This window comes from Carassius gibelio, chromosome B16 (genome assembly GCF_023724105.1).
Source record: "Carassius gibelio isolate Cgi1373 ecotype wild population from Czech Republic chromosome B16, carGib1.2-hapl.c, whole genome shotgun sequence".
Classification (NCBI taxonomy): Eukaryota; Metazoa; Chordata; class Actinopteri; order Cypriniformes; family Cyprinidae; genus Carassius; species Carassius gibelio.
The window spans coordinates 30159958-30174845 of NC_068411.1; the positions used below are offsets into that span (position 1 = coordinate 30159958).

The 14888-nt window shown below is 30.6% G+C and overlaps 1 protein-coding gene across 2 annotated transcripts in view; it reads left to right on the forward strand.

Annotated features, from left to right (window-relative positions):
- Positions 1-14888, forward strand: part of LOC127975424 (mannosyl-oligosaccharide 1,2-alpha-mannosidase IA) — a 150087-nt gene that overhangs the window by 66167 nt on the left and 69032 nt on the right. For both annotated transcript variants that reach the window (XM_052579469.1, XM_052579470.1), the window contains exon 2: positions 13237-13333. In XM_052579469.1, the coding sequence (XP_052435429.1) occupies positions 13237-13333 (97 nt within the window). The remainder of the gene's footprint in view (positions 1-13236; positions 13334-14888) is intronic.

The window sequence follows — 14888 nt, forward strand, 5'->3', positions numbered from 1 at the left end:
CTGAATCAAAATTTTGATAAGCTAATGAAAAACATTTCACCTTGACTTAGTGCTTGTTTTTAAAGCAATAGTTTTTTTATATACAGTATATCATTATATTTTTTTTGTTTAATTAAGTTGAAAAAAGTACTTTTTACTTCATACAATACCATTTTACTTCAATATTGTGTTGTTCTGTTTTTCTTTCATCACATTATTGGTGCGTGTGTGTGTGTGTGTGTGTCTGTGTGTCTGTGTGTGTGTGTGTGTGTGTGTGTCTGTGTGTGTGTGTGTGTGTGTCTGTGTGTGTGTGTTTGTGTGTGTGTGTGTGTGTGTGTGTGTCTGTGTGTGTGTATGTGTGTATGTGTGTGTGTGTCTGTGTGTCTGTGTGTGTGTGTCTGTGTCTGTGTGTGTGTGTGTGTCTGTGTGTGTGTGTCTGTGTCTGTGTGTGTGTGTGTGTGTGTGGGTGTGTGTCTGTGGGTGTGTGTCTGTGTGTGTTTCTGTGTGTGTGTGTGTGTGTGTGTGTGTGTGTGTCATGCACTATATTCCAAGAAGTCAAATTATAAATATCTGATAAATGCCAAATTATTATTTTTAATTATTTCCTGACAATCTTCCCTTGCATATCGCAAAGTGTTACTATTAATATCTGTGTGATACTAGTTTTATTCATATTTTGAATTGGTTTTTATTTTTGTTCCATTTTCTTTTAAATTGTAAAAGTTTACGTTTTTTTTTTAGTCTGTGTATTTTATTTTTATTATTAATTTTTAGGATTTTTTATTCTCTCCAAATGTAGATATTTAGTTAATCTGTGAGAAATGGTTCCTCATGAAGTAAAATAAGATAATTTAATATTTTCATGTATTTAAATGATTCTTTTATTTTGTGCTCTTAGTTTTAGAGGATGAGAATAATAAGCTCTCAGCAGACGTGATGCTGTGTTTCTCTGACTTACACTTCTGTACTGCAAACATTGTTGGCTCTTGTGATAAATTGCTTGTGATGTTCCTCGTTCTCCAGTCTCTTTGGCTAAAAGCATCTGCTAAATGATTGAATGAATATGTTTTCCACACTGATAGTGCTACATTTTTTTAAGATGTTATGTGAAGATAAAATTAGAGACGTGTTTCTGTGCAGGACAGAGTTTGCTTTGAGCAGATGTTTGTCCTGCTTCATTGTGCAGTTCTGTATGTGGGTGTAAAATAAAAGTTAACCGTAACTTGCTTTCCTGTAAATAATATTCCTAATAAAGCACATTTTTGAAACCTCACACATACTGTACATCCAGCTATAAAGGCAGCTATTAAATATTATTTATTAAAATAATCATTTATTAAAAAAATAATGTTTGCACAAAACAGAATATGACAAGTAATTTTAATAAAGAGAGAAAAAAGACAATTATATTAATAAAATGTATGTATATTTTTATTGTGTGTGTGTGTGTGTGTGTATTAGTATACACTGTATAATATAATACTTTTATTGTATTTCATTTTTGTTTTATATAATTTTGCTTTATTTGATTAAAATCTAGCTGGTAACCTTGCATTATATTTATAAAAATATAAATAAAAAATATATTTTCATCTAATAAAGCAAGGTAACTAATGACTTTTTGAGTATATAATTCTTATTATTAATATATTAATGTTATACTTTATGAATGATAATATAAAATGTGTTTTATATATATATATAAATTATTTTTATATATATTAAAAAAATGTATATGCATATATATATATATATATATATAAAACACATTTTACATTATCATTCATAAGAACTTTTTGAGAGCAGGTAAGAAATGTATTTGACGAGTAAATGTTGTCAGTTCACAGTCGATTAGCAGGTGCTTCAGAAAGCAGGTTTGGGAGCTCATTGCGTGACTCGTATTGAAATGCGCTGGAGCTGCGATGGGACTTCTGTGCGTCTAATAGACTCTGCAGGACGCCGGGTCCAAATTGCCAATTTCTCTCTCACAAATGACTTCTCTCAGATCTCGGCTGTTCGCTCTCTTGTGTTTTCTCACAAACACATGGTTTTACAGCGAGTCTGAGAGCAATGAATGCTTTTATTTCGATTGCTCATGATATCAGTTGAGTGAAAGCTTTAAAAATGCACAGACACAGAAGTCTAGCTTTAATAGGACGATGCAATTTGCGTGACGTAAATGTCCTTGTTTAGAAGTATGAGAAGTTCACTTTGAGGAGGATCATATTGCTCAGTTAACAGTCAGGCTGTAAATGTTTAATGTGTGCAGTCATTAAGTGTTTCTGCTGTTAGAGAAGGAGCTCTTTCATCACCTTTTTACCCAGTTATTTAGGCCTCAGGTATTTTTTTCAATTAAGAAAGCATTGCTTTTAAAGGAACTTGTACACTCTTAGGGAGAAAAAAAAAGGTACAAAAGCTGTCACCATGCGGAATCCTTTCTAAGGTAGTGCTGTGTACAGTTTTTTGTACCTTTTGTCTGAGAGTAAGTCATTTATAATTACATTTAATTGTTATATTTATTCTTGGATTTTCGATAATATATTTGTATAAAATATTGATTAAAAAGTTGTCCCCAAATATGAGAAATGGACACAATAAAAAAAGGGAATTGTATTGAAATTTATAATAATTAAATGACCATTAAATTAAATGAAAACATATATCCCAAAGCTCTAAATAGATTATCAGTTAATTATATATATATATATATATATATATATATATATATATATATATATATATATATATATATATATATATATATATATATATATATATTAGTATAAAGCAAGAGAGAGAGAGAGAAAATACTGTATAATACTATAAATACTACTATCTATATTACTTTACATAGTTTGGTGTTAATAATGTATTTGAATGGCTTTCTCCTATACTCAACAAGACTAAAATATATTGTTATTAATTACGTTTCTATATTAAATTTTTGTCCTTCACAAACTTTATAAATTGTATTTATATAATTCTCACATTTATATATATATATATATGTAAAACTTGTTAAAATTAAATATAATTATATATATGTTTTTTATGTATTTAAATGTTTACTTTTTTATTATTTTGTTATATTTAATTTAAACTTTTAAAAAAACAAAGTAACTGCCAACAGTTGTTTTATTTATTTAATTATTTTTTTATTATCTATAACAATTTTATATATAAAAATATATATAGTAGTTGGAAACTTTAGCCATTAAAATCTTTGAAATTATACATGCAAACATTATAAATCTGAATAAATATATTAAGATTTTTTGAGTGGAAGTGCTTGAGAACATTGTGTTTAAAAAAAGTAATATATAGTAAAAAAAATAATTTATTGCTGTATTTTCAGCATCATTCCTCCAGTCTTCAGTGTCACATGATCTTCAGAAATCATGAAAATATGCTGATCGCATTTGAGGACTTGATATGTTTTTAAAGTGCTTGAGTGAACCGATTCACTGAAATGATTCAGACTCCTAAAGCTTAATTTAAGCACCCGTTTCATATTTGATTATCACTTGAGTTTGCTTGACCGTAAATACATGTAACAACAAATAATAGAGAAGTTATGGAAAAATAGCCAGATGCTGGCGAAGCTACTAAGCTCGTGTCTCACTGACGAATGTAAGTGAATAGAATCAGATGCCATCATCACATCATGAATCTCTCGCCGCAGTTGTTTTCTGGAAGAGCATCAGATCCACTAATTGCTTCATGAGCAAACAGCATGATGGGATTGAATGCTCTGTGTAGCCTCCAGCAGAAAACAGGCTGGAAATGTTAGGGCTTCTGTGCGACTCGAGATGTTTTAATGAATTATTCACGAGCTCGATGCTGCTGGAGACTCGTGAGGCTTGTTGGTGTGAGTGATGTGAAGTTTCTAATGATCGAGTAGGGAGTCTCTGTGTCACCAGACCAGCTTACGAATATAATGGCTTTTTCAAAACTGCTTTTCATCGGACAGGTTTCTCGAAAGCTCTGTCTGCTGTTGGTCGATTGCATTTTAACGCAGTGTCTGAAACTAGAAGTTTTAGCTGTCCGAACTGTTGCATGCAAACTATTTAAATCTCAAGAACATTTTGGTTTCCTGATAATCTGGGTCTGGGAAACAGAAACTAGTAACATTGAGCTATGTTGAGAAATGCAGCCTTTGCAGGAACAAGCTAATGTTTCCAGTAAACTGCAATGTTGCATGTGTAGATACTTGCTGTTTTTGTTGCATTGCATTTTATTGCATTTCATTTCAGTGAACTGATCCATGCAACGATCGTTCGATTCATTTGAATCACCGCTTAGTGATAAAATTAATAATTGCTGCTATTTAGTGTATATTAATCCTTTGGTTAACTTACCAATAAATAATAACCATAACTTGTGCCATTTAATGTTTTAAGCTTTTATTTAAAAAAGTGTTTGGATTCCTTTAATTCTTAGGTGTAATTTTAATACTTACTGCTTTAGTGCATATATACAGTATATATATATATATATATATATATATATATATATATATATATATATATATATATATATATATATATATAATATTGTCTTATAAAAATACTTTATAAATAAATAAAAAAATCAGCATAAAATATTAAATGGCAGGAATGTTATTTTCATAATCTAGATGTCCAAAAAAAATTCCATTATATTGTATTATATTATTTTAATATTTCAAGAATGTCATTTTTTGTGCATCATATTGTGCAACACATTTTTTTTATATATTTTTATTTATATTTTTAATAATGCATTTTAACACAAATTTCTAAGATCTTCCAGTCTAATTAGTGTTATGTTTCAGGACCATTGTTGGCATTTAGAGCAATATCACATTAACTGACCAAAAAAAATAATAATAATAATTTCATTTTTGCATGAACTATTCCTTTGAGAACTCTAGGGATACTGCGATCAAATAAAAACCGATTGTGAGCATCTCTTGGCCAGAGAATGGCTGGTAACGGACTATTTAAAGAGGCACTTTGTTTCCAGCGATGTGATTTATGGCCGATATTTCTTAGGGGTGGAGAGACACCATGTCAAAAAGTGTTTGTTTGGACAGTGTGCTGAATATTAATTGCACAGCTGCTTCTGTTCCCTGATTCAGATGCATGAACAGGAGACAGGGAAATATCTTTTTTAATATTGCTTCACTTGTCGGTTTACAATTGGGAAAGAGCGCAGACAACACACACATGTGCATGTATGTCTGACCCAAACTGTTTAAATAAGAATCAAGCCACTCTTTCAGAAATGAACTCGATGCCAGCTGCTAACATTAAGTAATGAACTAAACTGAGGATAAGTGGAAATGCATTTAATAAATAAAATTATTTTCGCAAGAGAAGATGGTATTATTAAATCAATCCTATATCATATACTATATATTTCTCCCATAGCTTCATTGTAATGTGATATCAGTGAACTGTCGAAAAAACTTTAATTAAAAATTAATTAGCATCAAACAAAATCTAATACACATACATTCACATAAAAGTAATGGAAATGACTAACAACAGTAAATACTAACATATTTAGCAACAAAAAAGATGTAAAATTCCCTGCAGGAGTTTGTTATTTTTTTAATAAATCAATGAACTTTTAAATCAAGTTAAGGCAACATTTCAACGAAAACAACAGAAATTTAAACTAAAATAAAAAGGAATAAACTATAGGTACATATAAAAATTACTAAAACAAAGAATAATATTATATTAAAATTGTTAATAAACTACAATCTATCTATCTATCTGTCTATCTATACTGTAAGTGTGTGTGTGTGTGTGTATATATATATATATATATATAAATTAAAAGTTTATATTAATATTTCACTTTTCTTAGTATTTTTTTCTGTTCTGTATGTTATTTTGTATTATATTATCTGTGTACTTTTTGCCTATATATATATATATATATATATATATATATATATATATATATATATATATATATATATATATATATATATATATATATATATATATATATATATATATATATATATTTTAGATAGATAGAATTGGGCTTTAAAAAAAGTGTGTATGTGTGTGTGTGCGTGTGTGTGTGTGTGTGTGTGTGTGTGTATATATATATAGATAGATAGATAGATAGATATGATTAAGTTTATATTAATATTTCACTTTTTTTCTTAGTATTTTTTTCTGTTCTGTATATTATTTAGTATTTATATTATCTGTGAACTTTTTACCTACTATATATATATATATATATATATATATATATATATATATATATATATATATATATATATATATATATATATATAATGTTTTTTATTAATTTTTTTATAATTTTTTTGAGTGATCAATAGATAGAATTGGGCTTAAAAAAAAATTCAAAGTTTTACAATATTCTGATATTCATCTGAATATTTCCGTTCCATCAGGACTCGACAAATCTGATGGTGAATGATTGAGGCTTGTCTTAAATCAAATGTGATCAGACGCTGTCCTGAAGCATCATGGACTATCAGTGTGTTTCTGATGCTGTGGGTAAACCGTTCCCAAACCAAATCATGGAGATCAGCTGTGATCTGTCCCGGTCCCGTCGGAGTCTGGTCTGCAAACTCCTTATTGTTCTGATGAGAATCAGTCGCTGTGTTTTGTATGAATGTCACCGAGTGCCTCACAATGCTGTTTTTCAGGCTTCATTTAACAATTCGTGCCCTCTTAAGGGATGGTTTGCAAATAAGCTAACAGCCCATTGTGTTGTTTAAAGGACGCTTCAGTGTTTTGTGCCCTTGAATGCAGCTAATTGTGAGGAAAACATAGGTTTTGTAATTCCCACTGGAGACCATTCGGCACGTATTAGCTCCTAACGTTTCTTAACTGAGCGTCGAGAACGCTCGCAAAAGCAAGATTTCGTGCTGATAGTTTGCTGAAGGTAAATGGGAGAACAGCGAGTATTGAAAATTAATTTCTACTGAGCAGCAGAATATTTATGCACTAGCTTTGTCCTTTTTTTCCTCCAGTGCAGCCGTAGATCACATAGACACAGACTGTTAGGGAGGAATCGTTTGGACAAAAATGTTAATTCTGTCATTGTTTACATGCTCAAATTTATATAGATTTTTCTGTAGAAAATACAACGTTTACACAGGATGTATGCTCCAAAAATGACTAAATAAATAATAAAACAAAACAAAATCTGTCAATTTATTAATCAATCAATCAATAAAAAAAAAAATGCAATTAATAAATCATAACTCGTGTGCTCTATTCCAAGATTTTTGTGGTCATAAAATTTTTTTTAAATATTTTTTTATAAATATACATTGACTGAGTGTATATCCACAAAAGAAGATGTTTAGTATTGTTTTCTGATGAATGGTTTAAAATTAAGAGTTTCAAACAAATAAAAATATCTGCCAGTGAAGGACGAAGAATAAACTATTAAAATAGAAAACAATTTTTTTCTGACCCCATTGGCAGCTAATTTTTCTAGTTTTCAGCATAAATTAAATTAATTTTGATGCATTTTCATGTGCATGTGTCTTGATTTAAAGAGCACCTAATATGGCATTTAAAATGTTCCAAATATTGTTTTAGAAGTCCCCAACAACAGTTTTGCATGCATGCAATGACAAAAAAAGACTTTAGTTTTCTTATAATATGCATTTGTTTTTACCTGTTTTTACAGCGATTCTTAAATGATTCGTTTAGTGATTCACTTTTCAAAACCCCGCCTTTACGTAACGTTAGCGAGTATAGCCCAGAGTTTATATTGTAAAAGCACAATCAGTCTTTGTTTGCGTTAACTCGATGCATAAACATAACGTTTTTACAACAAAAAAAAAGCAGTAACATTACGTTACTACGATGTATGACTCTATTCTTAAAGAAAACTCAGAAAACAACGACAAACAATTCACATATCTCAATACAATTGTCATTGAAGACCCAGAAGCTAAACGGTGCTTACACAACAAACCAAACAATTATTAAGCATGCTACATAAAACATAACAGCAACAATTATTAATAACATACTTACAGGTTGTGATACGGAGGAGGAAGCTGATGCAATACACTTGGAACTGAACCTTCCTTCAGTATCAGCCGGCTCGCGAATCCAAGTTTGATTGCATTTAAGTTGGTAAAGCAATCTTCAAAATGGCGTGAACAAAGCACAAGGCTCGGACGATACTTCTGTGGTACAGTTGTATATATGAATTGTAGCCACTTAGTCTTCAAATGCTCACCCTTGGGAAGATGAAAAAAGTTTGCTTTTGAGTCGCACTTCAGAACACAGCGTCTCGTCGCCATGTTTTGTAGTTTTCGCTGGCGTCTTGGAGCGCATTAAGTGGCCGTATCGTATTCAAATAACTTGAAAAGTTAACGTCATCTAGTCAGAGAAAAAGCTTCGGTCTTCTAACGATTCATAAAAATGACTCAGAATCGACTCTTACTTTTGAAAGACAATAAATTTATATACGGTGCACTGTCATATTTCTAACTTTGCAGGATGTTTTTGTTCACTTAGATCTATGTTACACTTTACATGAAAGGTAAATTTCAAAATTCCATGATAGGTGCTCTTTAAGAATGTTTACATAGTTTTTTTAGAGTTTTGCTGTGTATAGCATACATTAATAATTAGAATTATTTTCATCTTAATTAAAAAAAAGTTATTTTTTCATTTGCATGAGTAATATTTAGTAAAAATGTCTGTATAGTTTTTATTCACTTTTCAGTTTTAGTATTTTTTTTTTCTATCATTTTTTTAATTTTACTTTATTTCTGTTTACAACCTGAAGTCAAAGCTATATTTAATGCATGCAGTTTTTTTTTTGTTTTCAATATACCATTTATCTACTACATTTAGATTTCCATTAAGGGGGAAGTTAAAAGTTAGTCTTGTGTGACCTGAACTTTATTTGAAAGAGGCTTTGAAGAGGACGAGTTTTCAGTAAGGAAGGGAATAGAAAGTTAATTGTCCGTTCATCAAAAGGGAAGTTTGTTTGTCCATCAGTGTTGTTTTAGTGTCATTTTTAAATAGATGTCATTTTTGAAAAATTTCTGTTTTCTTAGTTGTAAAGTTGTTGTTATATATATATATATAATTATTTTACATTAATTATTATTTGATTCGTAGTTATTTTAGTACATGAGAATTGTTTTTCGGCAAGTAGTTGAAATAAAATAATCAAAGTTATATGTAATTTTAAAAAAAATGTTTTGGGGGGTAATTTTATGGTGTATTTCTTTTTTATTATTATTACTTTTTTTAGGGTTAGTTTATGTATTTATGTTAGTATTATTATTTAATTTCAATTGTAAGTTGCTTTGGATAAAAGTACATGCACTGATGACACAGGCAGTGTCTAATTTCTACTAAAATAACTCAAACTAAAACTGACATAAAAACTCTATAGATATACTTATAAAAATTACTTAAACTTCAACTGAAATGAAAATGCAAAATACTGTAAGAAAGCAGTTAAACGTGCACAGTTGTTTACAAATAACACAATTTTGTTTCCATAATGTGCACCTGGTTTCTTATTTTGTTTCAGCTAGTAGCCAAGTATGCATTTACCATGTTTTTGGGGTGCAATGGAAAAGTAACCTATAACTATTAGTGTACTTAATTACTGTTAGCCGGGAGTAGTAAATAATGCCATAATATAACTTTTAAAAGGAGTTACTTTTGAACTAGTAATGAATATGTTACATTTTTAGCTGAAAACTGAAAATCTAAAAATAAAAGCAAATAAAAATATTAATACAAATTATAATAGTACCTAAATTATACTGGTTATTTTCACTATAAAATTCTCTTTTCTGTGTCTCATGTAAATAATTATTTTCAGCTCTGTCATTTCTATACGTTCGGTGACGTGTAGCCTATTTGTGGCTTTGATTATCTATACAAATTAATAAAATAGCCAAAGATTTATTAAAATACCTATAGGTTTATTAAATGGAAAGATGTTATAGTTAACCGTTAATGCCGCGGCACTGCTGCGGCGGTATGCGCGGCGGTAAAGCCCATTTCGCTTGTCAACCTACTGTATATACAGTAAAAAAAAGAGTAATGAAAAATGCAAATAAATAAACACCTTTAATATAGATTTCATCATCTTTTAGCACAATAAAATGTCTTTTTCTGTTTTGATCGTGGGTTGGAACATGAGTCAGTTTCAGTGTTTGTTTTTCCAGAAGTTTGTTACCTCCATGAGCCCCGGGATGAAAGAGCTGAACCCGATAAAAGCCTATTAATGTCTGCGTCTCGCTTTCATCTCATCTGGGAATCACATGCTGCACGCCGGGGACTCATTATGCTTCCATTTGGACAATATATATATATATATATATATTTCTCTCTTTCCATGCAAAAACAGGCGGTGTGCGGATGGTTTTACAGTTGCACACAGGGACTTTGCGACAGGCTTATGCAATTTTAAGATAGATGTATCACAGCGAGGAGCAATTGATCAAAGTGTCAGACATGGGAATGCATTCTCTCATGTGCTGGAAATACACTGAATGTTTCTGTAATGGCTTTATTTGCTCATCATCTGAGACATTTACATCTTCATAAAGGCATGCCTTCTCTGTGTGAGATTCGATCTTGTTCATTTTTGCATGCAAATTGTGATTGTAGCGCACAGGTTGCGTATCATAATTCCTTGGATTTAAAAGCTCACCGAATGTCTCTGAATCATTTTATTAGTGCCATCTGGATTTCATGGCTGTACTTTATCTCCAAATACAAGTTTGTATGTGTACAGTGTTATATCTCATGGTGTTTAAACAGCTGATATTCATTTTCATATATTATTTATAAATATATTTAATACATAAACACATTTTTCTTAAATGTATACATGCAAGTGTTTCTATTTATATATTTATACATAATAGATATACACAAAATGCACACATTATGTAAACAAAAACGTATTTTGGATGCGATTATTCACGATTAATCGATTGACAGCACCAGTTTATATACTGTTGAAAATTGACTTTAATATTTACATTTATATTAATAATATTTACATTTATATACCATTGACATACATAATATTATTATTATTATTATAATATTTTTATTTTCTTATGGTCAGAAGTAAGAGTGAAGATATAAGTAGCATGAATATATTTGTAGCAATAGCCAACATTACATTGCAAATCATTAGGAAAATAAGTAAAGATCATGTTGTGTGATATTTAGCAAATTTATGTATATTATTACTATTATATCATATTTATTTACTTAATCTTTTAAGACATTCTATGATGGATGAATAGATCCTGTTTTATGCTTGATGAATGTCTTTAAGCATAAAGCAAATAAAATAATTGTCATAAATGGTTTTGCATATAAATAAATAATGAATGAATACACACACACACACATATACAATGTAGTATAAATTTGCACAAAATAGAAAATGTTTGTTTTATATGTTTTATATTTTTTGTATCCAATTAGTGTTATGTATACAGTTATTATTTATAATGTTATGTTTGTAATTAAACTCATTAAACATGCCCTGCCTATTGATGAATTAATTGCATTAATTGCTTAATTTTTTAAAGATATTTAATTCTGTTTTGAAAGAGGTTTTATAAGACAATGTATTGTTATTTTTCCTTATAATATTGCATATAACCATCATTTGTCTATTGTGAATCAAATATAATATACTTTGTCACTATATCGACTAATGTTAGCTCCTTCACGTCGAGCTCAAATAAGAATAATTCCCTATCACGTCGCAAGCCTTTTTTATAGCGTTGTTGGAGGCGATCCCACATCAATTATTGGCTTCCTCCTCAAGGGAAGCGAGTCTTTTTCGGAGCGTGGCTTGTGGAGGTTGTTGGTGGCAGCTGGGCGTCATACAGAGCTTCTCTGGTGCTTTCTGTGCTGAAACACTCATTCAGAGCTCAAACCTGCACAGATCCAGCGCCGCCGAGCTCAGAAGCAGCAGATACAGACCCATTCAGCACATAACAGGTTTAGAATTAACTTTAAGTTTAGCTCCTAGAAGCATAAATGTCAAATTAATGAACACTTTAGTTTTCTAGTGTTACTATGAACATTTAATCAGTGCATGAGTGAAAAAAATTGCCTTTATAATTAGATAGAGCTGTGTCGTTAATGCAGACATGCAATTTTATAAACTTTTTTTTGTGCAATATTATATATGATATCTGAAAATTTTAAATGTGAAGTAAAACTATTTGATTTGATAAAAAAAAAAAAAAAAAAAAAAAGAAGTCTCTTGTGCTTTCCAAGGCTGCGTTTATTTGATCAAAAATACAGTAAAACAGGTTAAAAAAAAGTGAAATATTATTACAATTTAATATAACCGTTTTCTATATGAATATATTGTAAAATATTTTTTATTCTTGTGTATTTTCAGCATAATTTCTCCAGTCTTCAGTGTCACATGATCTTCAGAAATCATTCTGATATAAAACATTTCTGATTAATTTCAGTGTTGAAAACAGTTTTCTAAGTGAATATTTTTAATAATTAAATAAGGATTAAGGATCATTTAATGAATAGAACATTCAAAAGAACAGCATTCTTTTAAAAATAAAAAAACTTTTGTAACATTATAAATATTTTACTGTCACTTTTGATCAATGCATAATGCAAGTTTTTTTTTATATGCATTATTTAAATGTGTATTTAGATTTATTTCATTTATAATGCATATGCATAACTATAAATTGCAATATGCAAACAATAAATGATAAATGAAGCAGTTAAACAATGTAATTAAGTCAAGTTTTGAGAAGAATACTGTTTAACACAAGACAAGACACTTACAGAACAAAGCAACTCATTTAAACGTGCAATGCTTAAAGGTGACGAGAAAACAATGATTATGCGTTTATGAATTATTTTCTTGATTAATGCATGTAGGGAACGGTCCATTTCTTTGACGTCGTCTGTCTGCTCATGAATTTCTGTATGCATTTGATGAATGTGATCCTGCAGGACTACCACACAGCTAATTATGACAGCGTTTAACAAATAGAGCTTATGAAACATGATTCAATTCTTTATTGTGTCATTCATAACATCCTCATATTTCTTCTATGCTTCATCCATGCTTCGCTTCACCAGAAGAATCATCGTCTAATGCGTAAAAGCCCATATTTTTCTGATTCTTTGGCTTTGGAGATAACTGCATCCTGAGATGATGTTTAATATGAGTATCTGTGACTTCACAGATCTGAACCTGTTTGTTTTGCGTTCGCAGATGATGAAGTTTGCCTGGGACAACTACAAACGTTACGCTTGGGGACAGAATGAACTCCGACCTCTGACCAGGAACGGACACATCGGGAACATGTTTGGTGAGTGACATTGTGCTTTCTTCAGCTAGCATTAAGTCATTTTCTTTGAAACCAAAAGCATTTCTGTCTCGTCTCGCAGGACTGAATTAAAAATCAGATGCTTTGAATTAGTCATTTTGTGAAAGGGGAAGATTGCATCCGCATTTATCCGACTTGTGGAAATCAGGCGGATATACTGAAAGTCACTGGGATGTTACTGTACCTTCTCATATCTAATATTTCCTTTAATGCTTCTGATGAAGCTGTACGCTCGGGACATTTATTTTTCATTATTGTGAAGCAAACTAGAAAGCAGAGCGGAGAACAGGAAATGAATAGTATTAACATGGGAGCGAAAGAACAAAACTAATGCTGACTAGTGCTATTATTAGGGCTCATACTTAAGATTACAGGTGGCTGATGATAAAAACAACATCTATTAATCATGCACAGATGAGATTCACGATTAGGCAACATTAAACACACTCTTAAAAGTAAAGGTGCTTCACGATGCCATAGAAGAACCTTTTTGTCTAAATTGTTCCTTAAAGAACCTTTAAGATCTTTGTGTTTCACAAAAGTGGCGAATCAAGGTTTTCAGATTGTGAAAAGGTAAGAAAGAGATGGTTCTTTGACTGAATGGCTCTTCGTGAAACCAAAAGTGTTTATCCAAATTAATTTATGAAATCTGCATATGTTCATGATTTCTGAAGATCGTGTGACACTGAAGACTGGAGGAATGATGCTGAAAATACAGCGGAGCATCACAGAAATAAATTACAGTTTAACATATATTCACATAGAAAATAGCTATTTTGCATTTAAATACTATTTCACAATTTTACTGTTTTTACTGTATTTTTGATCAAATAAATGCAGCGTCAGTGAGCAGAAGAGACTTCACATATGAACTGCAGCAGCAAAAATGGACCTCTTTCAGTACATGTAATGGTTGGTCATGAATCATTAAAAAGTTAATTATAATTGTTGTAAATTTGCTTTTAAAATAAGTGTATTTGAGGGGGAAACTGATAAAATGTTCACCAAATCACCAAACATCTGTAGGGCCGCCGTAAATGTAAGAATCTGTCATGCAAAATTAGCATAATTAAACACTTTTCCAAAAAGATGGGCCGGAGAAAACTAGAATACAATACTTTAGAGGAGAATATTAAAACGAATGAATCAAGCTAGAAATGAAGTTATAGCATGGCTAATTTTTGTTAGTTTATGTTTAATATAATGATATATTTATATATCATTGCAACACCCTGGCAATGTAAAAAAAACTTGCAAATGCATGACAGACTCAAAACAGAATAAAATGCATTGCAACCAGTAAATAATAATAATAATTCCTTACATTTATACAACACGTTTCTGGCCATGATGGTTTAGAGGCCAGTGGGCGAATCTGTACAGGATGCCGGGGTCACACCCCTGCACTTTTTCTAATGACATCCTGGGTTTTTTAATGACCACAGAGAGTCAGGACCTTGGGTTAACGTCTCATCCGAAAGACGGTGCATTTTAACAGTGTAGTGTCCCCATCACCACACTGGGGTGTTAGGACCCA